Consider the following 16,926-nt stretch of genomic DNA (forward strand, 5'->3'; position numbering starts at 1 on the left):
CCTCAGGGTGCTCTGTGGTCAGACAGCGCTGGCTTCAAAGCCGGGCTCGTTCTGACCGAGCAGCCTTTAAGCCTTCCGTCCTTCAGCTGTCAAACAGAATCGCGATCTCTGCCTCAGAGACCTGACCCCAGAACTGCGTGGTATCAGAGTGAGAGCCACCTGGGCGTTTAGCTGTGTGCGGCCTTCACTCTGGGGACTGCAGTGAGGGCTGTGAGACTGCGCCTGGCATCACCAGAAGGGATACGGTTCCCTTACAGATTTTCTGTACTTGCTTTGACGATTTTGCAGCACATGGCAGTAAAGTGTCTAAGGGGTGCCTTTTATTAGTTGACAGAAAGGCGCTCTAAAGGCTGGCGGAAGCCCAGTTCATACAGGGAGGCTGGGAGTCACCTTTGGGTGACCGCCTGAAGACAGTGTAGAAGTGGGATGTGGGAGGGGGTAATCTAGGAGGTCTTCCTGGAGGAAGTGGTTACACGGAAGTCTTTTGGGGAGAAAGAGAGAGGGGAGGGCCCAGGCGGACCTAAACTTTCCTGGCCTGACCGTTCTCCTCCGATGACCTCTCTCACTTCCCATTCAAGTGACAGCCGAGGTCCAGCTGCACAGCGAGCAGGGTGAACACGCTGCGATGGAACACCTTCGTGAGCAGCTGATCAGCACCTTCCAGGAGCAAACGGACATTCGGAGACGCCTGCTGGAGCTGGAGAACCGTGGCATGGAGCTGCGGATGGACACCTCCCGCCACCTGCTCACCATCGCCGGGTAAGCACCGCTGGCTTGGGATGGGAGCCGGGAGCTGGAGCCGCACCTTGTACCCCCTCACCCCCATGGCCTGAATCCCCCGTCTCTTTTGGGGTTGGGGCTGCGGCAGCTGGAAGCACAAGAATTCAGGCCAGGCACTCAAGTGGCGGGAGGAGCGTCGGAAGGAGTCCTTCACTAAGGATGCCATCGGGAAGGACTTGGGCACCAGGGATGGCCAGCCAGACATCAAAGAGCCTGCCGAGGTGGTGTCCGCCCGCAAGAGCATCACTATGTTGATGACCGAGCAGAAGAAGCTGCGAAAGCAGAAGGTCCCTGGGGCTCGGGGGGGCTGGGCAAGGGGGGGTTGAGAGACTCAGCAGGAAGGGGCTGGGGGAGGCTTGTGGGAGGCGTGAAACCTGGGCTCTCAGGCCACAAATCCCCTGTGACTCTGAGTCTCTCTCACATCTGAGGGCTTCCCTGGTGGCTCAGATGGTAAAGAATGCGCCTGCAACGCGGGAGATGCCGGTTCGATCCCTGGGTCGGGAAGATCCCCTGGAGTAGGAAATGGCTGCCCACTCCAGTATTCTTGCCCGGAGAATCCCCACGGACAGAGGAGCCTGGCGGGTTGCAGAGTCGGACACCAGCGAGGGACTGACGCTGTGTGCGTGTGCTCAGTTGGGTCTGACTCTTTGCTACCCCATGGGCTACATAGCCCGCCAGCCTCCTCTGTCCATGGGATTCTCCAGGCAAGCACTCATCTTTAAAATGGGGGTGGTCAACCCTAGTGGGGTTGATGAGAAGATTAAATCCTTTCACATAGTAAAGACTCAGAAAACGGGTAGCCACCATTCTAATTAGGATTTTCCAGATCGCCCTTCTCTGTTCTGGAGCATAGCCATACCAGGGGGCTTCAGGGTCCACCAGTCCAGAGGGCATCAGGTGAGCTGGGGTTGAGCTGGTCCACGGAGCTCATTTCCCTGGATTCCCTGGTGGCTCAATGGTAAAGGGTCTGCCTGCCAATGCGGGAGACCGAGGTTCGATCCCTGGGTCGGGAAGATCCCTTGGAGAAGGAAATGGCAGCCCACTCCAGTATCCTTGCCTGGAGAATCCCATGGGAGAAGGAGCCTGGCGGGCTGCGGTCCAGGGGACCGCACAGAGTCGGGCAGAACTGAGCGACTTCCCTGCACGGAGCCTGTGTCAGGGATGGATTGCAAGAAGGTAGGCACAGAGGGGTCACCCAGGAGCAGTCCCCAGTTGCAGAGTTTAAGACACAGCTTCGAAAAGCAGGCCTCGGCGTGGGGCTTCAGCCAGCCGCCCAGCGTCCTGGGACTTCTAGGGCCGAGGACCCGCTCAGCGGCCACCTGGTGCTGACGGCCCACTGGGCTCCGCAGCTGTCCGCTGTGTCTTAAACTCTGCAACTTCGAAAAGCAGGCCTCGGAGTCCCCCCACCAGCACAGAAGCTTCCTCCCTCTGCTCAGCACTGAGAGGTGAGCCTGAGGACCACTTCCGGCTGTCCAACCCACCGGAGACACCGGGCCGTGTCTCAGAGATGCCATCCCAGACCTGGCTTCCCAGGGAGGATGGAGCAGGAACGGAAGGCGGGGCGGGGGCACAGGTCTGAGCCGTACTTTGGGGTCCTCGTTCCCACAATGCAACAGTTCTCAGGAGGGGTGGGCGTGGGACTCCCGTGGTGCCAGCCTGGGCAACAGCTGCCCATCCTCCTCTGCTGACCTCAGTGAAGAAAACCACCTGTTCAAGTCCAGCTCCCGGGCCTGGCAAGCGAAGGGCTCCTTTGTGCCCACCCCACCCCGTATCCCGGCCAGCAACCTGGTGACAAAGGAGGTGAGCAGCGGGCCCCACAGGCACCCCGAGCTCCCCTGATGTGGGTGGGAGTACCCGGGGGGGACACCCAATGGTTGGGATGGAACTTTTCCAAAACAGCCCTCTGAGGACAAAGGGTCCCTGCTGGGTCCATTGGCTTCTCTTCCCAACCCATTCATCTCACAGGCCACCACTCAGGTTGGTCCGAACGGCCAGATCAACTCCTCCCTGAAAGCGTCGAGAATCTGTCGGAGATCCCCTTGACCCGCAAAGGTGTGTCCTCTGCCTTCCCCCACCCCCCTCATCAGCCTGTGCCTGGAATCATCTCAACAGCTCAGAGCAGCCAGCACAAAGCCCCTTCCTTCCCTCTCCGCTGCTGAACACACCCAGGCGTCATTCTAGAAAGACAGGCACCAGAGAAGAGTACCCACCTGCCGTGTCCACACAGAGCAGGGGACACAGTCAGAAGCCAGAATGGGGAACACATGGCACTTGGGATCACGCCCCCTCCACTTGCCACTTGGAAATAATTGTAACAGCAGATACAGTCTGAGCCCTCCCTACCCTGTGGCCACAGGCGACCCCCAATATCTCAGCAATCCATCCTCAGAACCTGGGACTTCCCTGGCGGTCCAGCGGTTAAGACGCAGCACTTCCACTGCAGCGGGTGAAGGTTCGATCCCCAGTCAGGGAACTAAGATCCCGTATGCCGTGTGTCATGGTCCAAAAAATACAATCTTCACAACCCACTGGGGTTAGTTTTACCATCGTCAGTTTACAGGTGAAAAAGGCTCAGAAACTTGCCCAAACTTTCTCAAACAGCAAGCAAGTTGGGGTGAGCTGCAGCAAAGAAAGGGGTGTTGGAGGTACAGGAGCGGGAGGAAAATGTGGCCTTGATCCCGGGCTGGGTGCCCCTCTGTCCCGCCGCAGGGAAGAAGGAGACCCTGACCGACACCAATGGGAATCTCCGTGAAGGCTGCCCGGCAGCGCTTGCCGGCCCTTGGGGCCGAGGGGCGCCAACTGCTGGCACCCACCATGAGGCACAGCAGCCTGTCCCTGCACTCGCTGGGCGAGACTTATGACATGCGGCTGCCTGGACTGCTGGCCTGCAAGCGGCCGCCCAGCCCCACCCTCCAGCACAGTGACAGCGAGGACAGCCTGTCCAGCAGCACGGGCGAGGCACCATCCCAGGTGGTCGAGTGTCATGGCGATGGCCCTTGTCCCACAGTGCAAGGCAGGAAGAAAAGCCTAAGCAAGAAATGAGAGGAGTCCCTGGAGGCAAAGAGGAAGCGGAAGTCCCAGTCCTGTGAAGGCACAGGACAAGGGGTGAGCCTAGGGGGACAGGAGCTGGGGGTGTCAGGGCCCCCTCCTTGCCGGGTTCCGAAGGCTGGGCTCCTCCAGAGGCCTCAGGGTAACCCTGGCTGTGCACCACTCTCCATGGAGTGTCCCCCAAGTGAACCTAACATCTCCTTGTATCAGACCCCCACGCAGATCCCAGCTCATCCGGCTCTCCAGCCAGCACTGCTCTCCCGCCCCAAGATGCCCACTGTGGAGAATCACATCTCAGACCAGAGGATGCCAGTGGTTGGGCAGCGAACCCCTACCATCCGGCCCCTGGGAAAGGCCACGCTGCCTATGGCCAAGGTCAAACTCCCTCCGTGCCAGAACTTGGGTGAGTACCAAGAAGTGTGGGGGGGAATAGCAATGGGGAGAGGGGAGCCCTTGGCCAGGCCAGGGAGGAGGCTGGTTGAGCTCCCTGCCCCTATGACTGCCCCTTGCTGGAAACAGGGTTCCTGAAGACTGTTGGTGGGACTGGCCTCTTGGGGGGTGCCCCTGGGGAGTTCAGAGCCACTGGGGTGATGACAGGGCATGGAGAGGCATGCCTTAAAGCACAGCTCCTGGCCCCTCCCCATTGCAGGCCCCGAGGACCCCTCCCCCCTCGCTGCCCCCTCCAAGCCACTGGATGTTTCCGGACGGGTTATTCGGATGCCCCGCCTGCCCTATGGCACAAATACCCAAGGCAAAGATGGACGCTTCCAGCACAACTGAGGGGCCCTGCCTGGATCCGGCCCTCCTGCCCGCCAAGGCTTGATAGGGTGTGGCAGGAAAGGGAGACGGAGGCTGGGCAGATGGGGAAGACCTGGCGTCAGGAGCGCGGGATCTCAGAAGGCTGGGGCCCTGGGACCCAGGAGTTACGGGGGCGCCTGCCCCACACACTTCCGTGCCTTCAGTGCTACCGGGAATGGGAGCTGAGCCCAGGAGGCATGGCCTGGATGGCAGGACTCCCTGGCTTCCCAGCCCTGGATCCCAGGGCTCCCTGGGCAGAGACTCCTGTTGCTGAAACTCTCCTCTGAGATCTGCAGTCAGACTTGGCCTGAGGAATGGGGGGTGGGGTGGAGCAGGGAGGGACTGTTAGTGGGATAGGGCTCCTGGGCCCACATCTGGGACAAGGGCATGCTGGATGGTTGGGGAAGGGGCCGATGGGCATTTCCCCTACTGTGGCTGGGGGGTGGGAAGGAATCTAGTTTTGTTCCTGCGCAGTCGCTTCCCGCCCCCCAACTCCTTTTAAACAATAAAAATCCCATTTGAGTTTTGTTGGTTGTTGCGGAAACTAGACCTTGTCTAAAAGGTGGGTGATCCTGACAGACGGGGCTTCCCTTCCCGGCGGTGCTAACGCTGAAGAACCTGCCTGCAGTGCAGGAGACGCAGGAGATGTGGGCTCGATCCCGGGGTCAGGAAGGTCCCCTGGAGGAAGAAAGGGCAGCCCGCTCCAGGATTCTCACCTGAGGAGTCCCACGGGTAAAGGACTGGCAGGCTGATGCTGGGAAAGACTGAAGGCAGGAGGAGAAGTGGACAACAGAGGATGAGATGGTTGGATGGCATCACCGACTCGATGGATCTGAGTCGGAGCAAGCTCCAGGAGTCTGTGAACAACAGGGAGGCCTGGCATGCTGCAGTCCACGGGGTCGCAGAGTCGGACACAACTGAGCAACTGAATTGAACTTAATGCAGCATTAAAATTAAAATACTTCATTGAACATCCAACTATTGCTACTTTAACTAGAGCTCTGTCAAGAAAACAACCCATTTTTATATCCACATGATTTTACTTTCTTTCACTTGTGTAAAAATGAAAAAATACCTAAAAAGGTTATTATAGACCAGGGTATTTAAAAAGGAAGTATCTTTCTTTATATTAAAAAAGAAAAAGAACATATACATGGGATGTATGCAGAAAAGAGCTAATATACTAGGTCTAACTATTTACCTTTGAAAAGACCAGTTTAGAAAAGAGTGGCTCTCAACTGGCATCTGAGAACTTTAATTTTGGAGTGATTCTCGCCATTCCCGGAATTTTAAGACTTGCTCACTATGCCTAAACTGTTTATACAAACAACGTGGTTTATGCTTTCCTTCTGGGAGTCTGGAATCTGGCACATGATAGGCAGAGGGTGCCTATGTGAACAATCTCCAATAAAAACCCGGGCACTAATTTATCTTCCTTGGTTAGTGACATTTCACACTTGTTGTCACAGCTCTGCTGGGAGAATTAAGCATGTCCTTTATGACTGCACTGGGAAAGGACCCTTGCAAGGTGATGCTTAGTTTTCCCCAACCTTTACCTCAGGCGTCCTTTGCCTTTGCCGACTGTGCTCGGTATACTTTTGCTGTAATCACAGTCTGAATTATGACTATATACTGAGTCCTGTTAGTCCTCTTTGAAAATTACTTTATTGGAGGGTGCTCTTGGGAGACCTCCGACACAGCATATATATAGAAAGAAAAATAAAAGTTTCATTTTCTAATTGCTTTATAATAAGAAATATATACTTATACAAATCAATATTGACAGAAATTGTGTGGTTACCACTAAAATAATTTAAATCTGCATTCCTGATATAATTTTTGAGTTTTTATTTTAGTATTTGAAAACCAACTTTCAAGTAGTAATCAGTGAAATTATGCACACTGACCTGTTTATACAAAGACAATTATTAAAACAATTCCCAAGGTAAATTGGAGAGAAAAAGGATTATGTTTTAATCAGTATTTTACCGTGAAATTAAAGTTCTCAACTCTAATAAAGGTAGCATTTGGTGACCTTCTCCCATCTTCTACCCTGCTCATCTTTAAAAATAATGGGTTCCTTACCTTGAAATGCTCCTGCTTCAATAACCCCCTCTTTGGTACTGTCAAAGCCATGAGTTGTGATCTGCGTTTCTGAGAGACCAAGTCCAGCTGGTAATGAACGCTTCAAATCCTTAGCAACATTTGAACAAAAGAGAAAACCTTGTGAAACATCTCGCGTCACAGAGCAGTTCAGCGTAACTGTTTCCTTTCAATCACACGGTGAACTGTTTTTCTCACTACCATGTAGTAGTCCCTCACGCTGCCATGCGGTCCAAGACGATGTCTATCTGCAGCAAACTAAGCAAGGCTTGCTACTAAGAGACACGGTGTACACCAAATTTAAAACGGTTTCCTTAGTTTAGACTTAAGCATCAGACAGACATTAAAATTCAATTTCAAATTCCAAATCTTCTGATACATAAGGAAAATCATTTTAAGGACAGAATTAAGATGACCAAAAAGTCACGTCTAATATTAAAAACCTCACTAACGTTGAATATCATCCTGATGAGCCTTCAGTGATGTTTAACATAAATAAATCATTCACTTGCAATATTAAGTTTCCCTTTGATTTGCAGGTTAGTTAGGTAAACAGGGCTTCAATCAGTGTGAGGGAAAATTTCTTGTGACTTCAACTACTGATATTTGCCAGCCTAACTGCAATTTAGCTTATAAGTGTAATAAATACAATATTTGACATTCAGTCTTACAGTAAGAGAAAAGAGAAAGACTTGAAACACAGATTTCCAACTAAAAGTTCTTTCTTGCCTCTGGCTTGGATATGAGGAATTACCCAATTTTCATGATCAGTCTATGACTGGACCCTATTGATTCTTCGTAACATGGTAAGTTCGGAGAAGGCAATGGCAAGCCACTCCAGTACTATTGCCTAGAAAATCCCATGGATGGAGGAGCCTGGTAGGCTGCAGTCCATGGGGTCGCTAAGGGTCGGACACGACTGAGAGACTTCACTTTCACTTTTCACTTTCACACATTGGAGAAGGAAATGGCAACCCACTCCAGTGTTCTTGCCTGGAGAATCCCAGGGACGGGGGAGCCTGGTGGGCTTCCGTCTATGGGGTCACACAGAGTCGGACACGACTGAAGTGACTTAGCAGCAGCAGCAGCAGCAACATGGTAAGTTAGTGATACACTAAGAGATGTCTTTGAAATTCTTCCTTAAGGCCCTATTCCACCACATATAATGTACAGCTATAATCTGAAACTGCAGCAACCTTCACAGAGGAACTTCTTTTCTGATTATCCAGTTTTATTTTTCTCATAGTGATTATCACTAACATATTCAATAAATATTTGTTGGACAAATAAATAAATGAATTTGTTAAATAAACAAGGGACTTATGACAACATCATATAGATTAAGCAGTTGCAGGCTTCTCCGGTGGCTCAACGTAAGGAATCCACCTGCCAACACAGAAGACACAGGTTTGATGGCTGATTTGGGAAGATCCCACAATGCTGCAGAGCAACTAAGCCCATGTGCCACAACTACTGAGCCCGTGCGCTAAAGCCTGGGAGCCACAGCTGCTGAAGTCCGCAGGCCCCAGAGAAGCACAGCCAGAGAAGCCACCGCAATGAGAGGTCCACGCACCACAACTGGACAAAAGCCTGCGCAGCAGCGAAGACCCCGCACACCCCAAACAAACCAACAGAGTTGCCACAGCAATAAGCTCACTTGAAAATTTGAGTATCTGCTTATTCTTACTACGTGAGACTTGCTGGGCAAAGAGAAAGATAACGTAAGGGAGAGACAAGATATACACACATTAATATAAATATAATATAATGCCAAAGTAAAGACAGTATCAGAGGAATTCAGAATAGGGGCTAAGTCCAGGAGAACCGAGTAAGAAAAGACAAAGTACTTCTTGCACTCTGAAATACAGAGGATTTATTTATTCATTCAGTCAAGATCTAATGAGCACCAAGTTCACGACAGCCACGGCTCTAGACACTACACATGGAGCGCGGCAGGAAACAGACCACCTCTGTCCATCAGAGCCATCTGAGGCGGAATGGAAGGGGAGACTGATAGTAAACAAATGCGTCTCAGGTACGATGCAGTACCATAAAAATACAGGCGACCCTTGAAAAACACAGGTTTGAACTGTGTTCCCTTATATGCATATTTTTTCTCAATAAATATGCTTGTACTGCAGTACTACAAGATCCAAGGTGGTTGACTCTTCAGAGGCTGAACTGTGGATACAGAGAACCAAAGGAAAAGTTATACAAAAATCTGACTGTAGGTAGGGTGGACACCCAACCCATTGTTCAAGCATAAACTGTAATAAGTAGTAAGTTTAACTTTTTAAGGCAGGGTAAGAGGGATACAGAGTGACCAGCAAAGGGTGCTATTTTAGATGGGATATTCAGGGAAGGTCTATCTGAAGAGGTAAAACGTGTGCAGAATTCTGACTAGAATGGGGGACTGAGCCATGTTGCTCGCGTGGGGAAAGAGCGCTGGTGTAGAAGGTCACAAGGACGCTCTACTCACTGACTGAGTGACAGGCACACGGTGTCCACTGCACCGTGAAGTCACGCCACTGTTACAGAGTCTGCCCTTGTGAAGTGCGGGATTCTGTGGGTTTGGATATCGACAGGCTGTGCAGACATCACCATTATCCAATCACCTTCATCACCCCAAACAGGAACGGTGCCCGTCAGAGCTCACTCCCCGTCTCCACCCTCCCAGCCCCTCACCAACACTAGTGCGCTTTCTGGGTCCTGCTTACTCTGGTTGTCACTGTCGTTCAGTCACGGCCAATCCTCTGAGACCCCGTGGACCGCAGCACACCAGGCCTCCCTGTCCATCACCAACTCCCGGAGCTTGCTCAAACTCACGTCCATCGAGTCGGTGATGCCATCCCACCATCTCATCCTCTACTGGCCCCTTCTCCTGCCTTCAATCTTCCCCAGCATCAGGGTCTTTTCCAATGAGTCAGTTCTTCGCATCAGGTGGCCAAAGTATTACAGCTGCAGCATCAGTTCTTCCAAACAATATTCGAGGCTGATTTCTCTAGGAATGAGTGGTTTGATGTACTTGCTGTCCAAGGGACTCTCAAGAGTCTTCTCCAGCACCACAATTTGAAAGCATCAATTCTTCAGTGCTCAGTCTTCTTTACAGTCCAACTCTCACATCCATACATGACTACTAGAAAAACCATAGCTTTCACCATACGTGGGCAACGTGACATCTCTGCTTTTTAATAGGCTGTCTAGGTTGGTCATAGCTTTTCTTCCAAGGAGCAAGTGTCTTTTAATTTCATGGCTACAGTCACCATCTGCAGTGATTCTGGAGCCCAAGAAAATAAAGTCTGTCACTGTTTCCACTGTTTCCCCATCTATTTGCCAGGAAGTGATGGGACTGGATGCCATGATCTTCATTTTTTGAATGCTCAGTTTCAAGCCAGTTTTGGACATTATTCTATATTCCTGGCTAGGTCAGATAGTAACTCTACGTTTAACTTTTCAAGGAACTGTCACAACTGTCTTCTGAAAGGGTTGGACCATTTCACATTCCCAAAAGCAATGTAAGAAGGTTCTAATTTCTCCACATTTTCATCAATACTTGTTATGATCTGTCTTTTTGATTACAGTCAACCAGGCAGGTGTGAAGTAGTATCTTACTGAAGTGATGATTTACATTTCCCTGATGACTAATAATGCTGAGCATCTTTACACGTGCTTATTTGCATTTGAATATCTCCCCTGGAGAAATGTCTAGTCAAATCTACTGCCCCGTTTTTAACTGGGGCATCGATCATTTGACTGATACAGATAAAAATCACTGATCGGTCATAGGACTTATATTTTTTCCCCACTTTCTTGGCTGTTCACTTTCTTCATGGTGTTCTTTGAAGCACAAAAGTTTTAAATTTTGATAAAGTCTGATTTACCTATTCATTCTTTTGTTGCTTATGATTTTGGCATCATACTTAAGAAACTAAAGTGCCTAATCCAAGGTTATAAAGATTCACCACCAAGTTTTTCTTCTAAGAGTTCTATAGCTTTAGCTCTTACATTTAAGTCACAGATCCATTTCAGTTAATTTCTAACTATGGTGAGGGCTATGGTGTGAGGTCTGCCTTCAAATTCCTTTTTCCCATGTGGATATCCAGTTGTCCCAGAACCATGTGTTGAAGACTATTCTTTCCACGGGCTTCCCAGGTGCCGCTAGTGGTAAGGAACCCACCTGCTAATTCAGGAGATTAAGAGATGCAGGTTCAATCCCTGGGTCAGGAAGATCCCCTGGAGGAGGTATGGCAAACCCACTCTACTGATCTTGCCTGGAGAATCTCATGGACAGAGGAGCCTGAAGAACTACAGTCCATAGGGTCACAAAGAGTCAGACACAACTGAAGTGACTTAGCATACATGGATTCTTGCCACACTGAAAACTGTCTTCGCACCCTTGCTGAAACTCCACTGACCATAAATGTAGGGTCTATTTCTCTACTCTCAATTCTGTTCCACTGATCTGTATGTCATCCTTAAGTCAATACCATACTGTTCCAATTACTGTAGCTTTGTGGTAGTAAGTTTTGAAATCAGAAGTAATGAGTCCTACAACTCTGTTCCTCTTTTTCAATTCTCTGGGCATTCTGCATCCTTTGTGTTTACATCTGATAAGTTTGTCAATTTCTACAAAAAGAAAAAAGCCAGTTGTGATTCTGATAGAGATTGTGCTTAATCTGATCAATTTGGGGAGATTCCCATCTGATCCATGAACGTGAGACACCCTTCCATTTACTTAGATCTTTTTTTAACTTCCTCCCACGATGTTCTGTAGTTTTTAGGACGATCTCATGGGCCACAGGGAGCCTTGGCCTGCCTGCCTGAGAGCGCACGCTTCCCCAGAGCGCGAGGAGAGGCTGCCGCCGTGACAGGCCCCATGTGCTGTAACTGGAGAGAGGAGCCCCGCTCACTGCAGCCAGAGAAAGCCCACGCCCAGAGACTGAGATCCAGCGGCAGTCACGAAGATAAACACACAAGGCGATATGGGCAAGATACCCAGTTCTTATGCTTGGGCACTCAGCCGAAGTTAGCCACTGCACTCCTCTGTTAGAGTCACCTTTATAACTAATCAGTGCTATCACTAATAATCACAATCGCGAACATTTCTTGAGAACTTACTATGTGCCAGGGACTGTTCCAAGCACTTTACATACAGTTGGTCCTCACTCTGCATGACAGGGCAAGATCAAGATGGTAAAAATAAACAAGCAGGTTGAAACCATGCAAAGTGGTTAACGGGAAAAACCAATCATTCCATGAACTTCAAAAATTCATCTCAAAACTTTAAAAATTCTTTCCTTGCTTATGTTGTTAAGTGAGCTTTCACTAAGTTCCTCTGGCTCAAATCTAGAGCTCCTCAAACAGTGTAGCAGTGCCAACAGACCTATGGGTCAGCTATTTCCTCTACAACTTGTTAGTTCTGATTTGAATTTCACTCCTTCCACTGTTACCATTTTTTATTTATTTGCTGCACTTCTATCTTCGTTCACCCATCCCCTTTTGCTTATCCACTTCTATAAAATATCACATGGGTTTATGAGCAAGATACAAGGTGACAGATAACACAGCCACATGATTGGCTATCTGTGTATGAAATGAACCGCAAATACAGTGACCATTACCGAAAGACTTTGAAAGTGATATGATTACACAATAATCATGATACGCGTTGGTATTTATAGGCTAAGTTTGTACTTTACACTGCTGCTGCTGCTAAGTCGCTTCAGTTGTGTCCGACTCTGTGCGACCCCACAGAAGGCAGCCCATCAGGCTCCCCCATCCCTGGGATTCTCCAGGCAAGAACACTGGAGTGGGATGCCATTGCCTTCTCCGTGTACTTTATACAATTACACCTAATACAATGTGGTGACAGCAATCTGAGCTGTGGTGTTGGGGACAGGCAATATTTAATTAAACCACAGCAACCAAAATTAGAAGAAGGCAATGGCAACCCACTCCAGTACTCTTGCCTGGAAAATCCCATGGGTGGGGGAGTCTGGTAGGCTGCAGTCCATGGGGTCGCTAAGAGTCGCACACGACTGAGCGACTCCACTTTCACTTTTATGCTTTGGAGAAGGAAATGGCAACCCACTCCAGTGTTCTTGCCTGGAGAATCCCAGGGACGGGGGAGCCTGGTGGGCTGCCGTCTATGGGGTCACACAGAGTCGGACACAACTGATGCGACTTAGCAGCAGCAGCAACTAAAATTAATGCATTTGGAACTATAAATGGAAGAACTGCCTAAAATATCCTCATTTAGTAGTATTATCACTACTATTTTACAAATGGGAAAAAGGTCACACAAAAATAGGACTAAGCATAACAAAAAAACAATATTAATTAATGTATCATAAGTGTAAATAGCTACAAGCAATTTATTAGAGACTCAGAATTTATTTTACCTAGCATGTTTTCTTTAAACAATTTAGTTAAGAAATATCTTTTAAAACTCACTATTTCAGAATCTGCTCAAGTTTAAACATACTAATGCAAATATATTCTCCACTCGTAATTTCCTGCTGGCACAAAAGAAACGACAACTGCCATTCTGTTCCACTTATATTCTAGGGTCACTTAAAATCTCTCGTCTCAGGACATCTTTGCCATCGGTGTAGTGTTTTGGGGGAGCACTTTGAATTAAAAGCACTCTTTACCCTCACTGTTACTTACTTCCTATTTTAAAACCAAATCTCTGAGTCTGTTCATTTTGCTGAATAAATCATCTTTACCTTCCCAGCTTATTTTGTAATATATTAATATTGCAAGGACTGATGCTAAAGCTGAAACTCCAATACTTTGGCCACCTCATGCGACGAGTTGACTCACTGGAAAAGACTCTGATGCTGGGAGGGATTGGGGGTAGGAGGAGACGGGGACGACAGAGAATCAGATGGCTGGATGGCATCACCGACTCGATGGACATGAGTTTAAGTGAACTCCGGGAGTTGGTGATGGACAGGGAGGCCTGTGCTGTGGCTCATGGGGTCGCAAAGAGTCGGACACGACTGAGCGACTGAACTGAACTGAATATACTAAATTAATGGTTTCTAGTTTTAAATATCAGTGATCCTTTTATTTGTATTTACATTAAAACCACATATAAAAACCAGATAATCATCACTTCAGTTCAATTCAGTTCAGTCGCTCAGTTGTGACTGACTCTTTGCGACCCCATGAATAATAGCACGCCACGCCTCCCTGTCCATCACCAACTCCCGGAGTTCACTCAAACTCATGTCCATCGAGTCAGTGACGCCATCCAGCCATCTCACTTACAAAATAAATAATGTCAAAGCACCAAGATATTTCTTAAATTTATGAATCTGGTTATTAAGGTCAATTATTTATAGGGTGGTTTCCCTAGATATTGCTTTGCTCCTTGTCTTGACAGCTTTTCAGCTCTCCATAAGTAAAAATGCACTGAAGACATCTCTCAAAATACGAGGGTAAAAAACCGGAAAAAACATACAAAGGGGAAGAGAGGTCCAAGAGACCTCTGTTTACTGTATTCTCAGAACTTAACTGAAAGAGCTCTGCTCATTTGAATCATCTGTCCTGTCACAAAATAGTGTGCAAATTCCCAAAAAAGAGATACAGCAGCAGTAGTTGGAAAGACAGGAGACAGTAACAGGTTCAATAGTAAATTTGACATATACCTCTCACCCGCTAAGTTTTCAAGAAGTTAAGGGATGCTTCCATTTTGCCATGCGTGGTTTCTGGAAGAAACAACTTCTGGCTGTCTGAGGATATTACATTTCACTCAAACCTCTCCCAAAGTCTCCCCAAGGGTCCTTTACTCAACAAAAAGTTCTTCCAGAAAAAAAGCCTCCTGTCCTTTACGTAAAACAGCTGTAACATCTGAAAAGCACTACAGCTCCTTTGCTTAAATTGTTACTAACAGAAGGAGCCTAACCAAAGTGGTAGGAATAGGTCCATTCAGAGTATGAACAGAACTATCATTCTGATAGCTGTCTGACTGTTAAGCTGCTCCAACACAAAATGATATGCTCTACGAGAGAGGAATGCATGACTTGTGAGAAAACACCCAGTATTTCACGAGCCTGCTGAATGCTCTCTGTAAAACACATATTCTGTAAGTGATATAATTTAGCCTCATAGTTCACAAGAACTTTAAAATGTGTTTTTACATAACTCTTAAATGTTTAACATGTCTCAGTGGTGAGGCTGTGACTACCTTAGTAACTTTTAAAATAGCTGCTGCTGCATTTCCTTCCACAGTTTCCAGAATACATTTGGGAGACAATGAGCCTATCTGCAACCAACAATGTAAAATCCCTTCTCTGCTATTTTCATATTGCTGACATTCAACTCAAGGTTTAAGACTGTACAAAGTTGTGCTTAACAACTGTACAATAAAACAGTATAAACGTGAACTTAACTTTCTATTCAAGCTGCTAGGATAATACTATAATACTGGAGTATTTAATAGTTTTTAAAAATAAATCTTCAAACAATTAAAATATAGTGCTTTTGTCAAAAAAAGTTTCACGCATAGTTTCTTTTCAAAGGACATAAGTTAATACTTGTAGTTACAGCTTCCATAAAGCTGTGAAGGGCTGGCTCATTTTCAACCAAAATGACTCGCTTCCATTTGCACATTTTAACAGAGGTAAGAATAAGTCTGAGGTTAAAAATGTAACCTTATAATTTAGCATAAAAATCTACTTTTGAACTAAAGTTAGTGCAAAATTAACAATTAAAAACCAAATGTTCAGCAATTAATAAGATGCACAACACTACAATGAAGCAGAACTAGAGATTTATTCATGAGAATTCCCTTTTTACTCAGAGAGAGAGGAGGCAAAAGCTTAAGAGGGAGGCATTTGCTAGGCATGCACTGTAAGCACCAACCATCTGTACGGATTCTCCGAGCACTCTATAAACTACAGACTCTTCGCCCTAGTTTCCTCACGCTGCACTTTCCCGGTTTTCCTCCTATCTGCACCTTTAAAAATGGCCTGGGGTCCTTTACAGGCTCTAGTTTCTCTACTGAGAGCAAAATCCAAAGTCTCACTTCCCTTCTTTCCGTGGTGACCTAACTGAAACATCTCCCTTGTCTCTAGTCTCGTCAGCCTTGAAACGGATTCCCTGAACAGTAGGCAGAAACAACTTTCTACAATGCAAATGCCATGAGGCCCTTCAAGATTTTACATCATTTTGGGTCAAGTCTGAAGTCCTCCACTTTTAGGTAAAGTCAGAACCTCCACGTGGTTCTGAGGTTTCCCAGAACCTTATCCCTACTTACCTCCTCAGGTGCATTTCTCACACCTCTGCCCCAATATCCCCCACTCCAACAATGGTGAATGTTCAATTCAGTGCTCTCCTACTGATGGGACTCCTTTATCCTTCTTCGTCTGGTTCGTTCATCCTCTAGATTTGGCTTGGCGAGCTATTCCCTAGTTGTCCACACCCTTTCTCTCACACCATGCTACACCAGGCTAAGAACATCACCTCTCACACGGCAGCAACATTATCTGCCTGTATTCTCTCTTCCTGAAGACAGCAAGCTCCCTAAGACCATCTATCTTATTCCTTTTTGGCATTAATATCATTGAGCAGATATACAATACTAATACTTCATTTAATTTTCTCAATTTACACACCTTATCTCATTCTTCAAAATGGATAAAACCTTCCATAGCATTTATATAATTTCAAAAGAAACAGCTTGAAAATGTTGTGCTAAATATTCTATGAACTCTGGCAATTTTAAATCCCCTTTTGTTGTTTTAATCGTTAGCTACTTATAAGGAGCATCTGCCAGAAGCAAAGGTGCTGTTCACCAGACTTCCACATTCCCAATTTGGCTGAAGCATACTGCGACATCCTCAGCCTCCTCACGGTGTCCTCTCTGACAATTACACTGGGTCAGAGCGGACTATTCCCCAACATTCTGTTTATCAAGCGGGCAGAGGGAGGGCCAGCATTTTCTCAGCTCTCCACTGTAAACTGCCAGTTCTCAAACTTTAGCTTGGGTAAGAATCATCTGAGAAAACTACTTAAAACGTAGTTCTTAGCTGCCTGCTGTAATTCTTGTTAAGTTGGAGTGTGGAGCCCAGGAGTCCGAATTTCAAACAAGTAACCCGGCCGGCTCTGCTGCAGGAGCTGCTCTATCTGCGTCCTGAGGACTCTGCCGCAGGGACCTGCCTTCTGTGCTTGTGCCGCTCGCTGCCACCC

The 16,926-nt window shown here is 47.6% G+C and overlaps 1 protein-coding gene and 1 pseudogene across 17 annotated transcripts in view; one reads left to right on the forward strand and one right to left on the reverse strand.

Moving 5' to 3' along the window:
* Positions 1-16,926, reverse strand: part of LOC129535523 (uncharacterized) — an 89,822-nt gene that overhangs the window by 13,785 nt on the left and 59,111 nt on the right. For 15 of the 16 annotated variants that reach the window (XM_088827950.1, XM_088827935.1, XM_088827936.1 and 12 more), the window contains 2 exons: positions 6,712-6,820; positions 5,343-5,561 (listed from right to left, as the gene is read on the reverse strand). In XM_088827950.1, the coding sequence (XP_088684076.1) occupies positions 5,343-5,561; positions 6,712-6,820 (328 nt within the window). The remainder of the gene's footprint in view (positions 1-5,342; positions 5,562-6,711; positions 6,821-16,926) is intronic. The other variant, XM_088827938.1, reaches the window with a different exon arrangement.
* On the forward strand, positions 52-4,433 carry LOC129535526 (kinesin-like protein KIF19; annotated as a pseudogene). The gene is made up of 6 exons (XR_016035299.1): positions 52-759; positions 869-1,067; positions 2,170-2,225; positions 2,475-2,580; positions 2,746-2,832; positions 3,490-4,433. The product of XR_016035299.1 is annotated as a kinesin-like protein KIF19 (transcript).

This window comes from Moschus berezovskii, chromosome 19, assembly GCF_049115385.1.
Source record: "Moschus berezovskii isolate FMDL1 chromosome 19, NW_MosBer_1.0, whole genome shotgun sequence".
In the NCBI taxonomy this organism is placed as follows: domain Eukaryota; kingdom Metazoa; phylum Chordata; class Mammalia; order Artiodactyla; family Moschidae; genus Moschus; species Moschus berezovskii.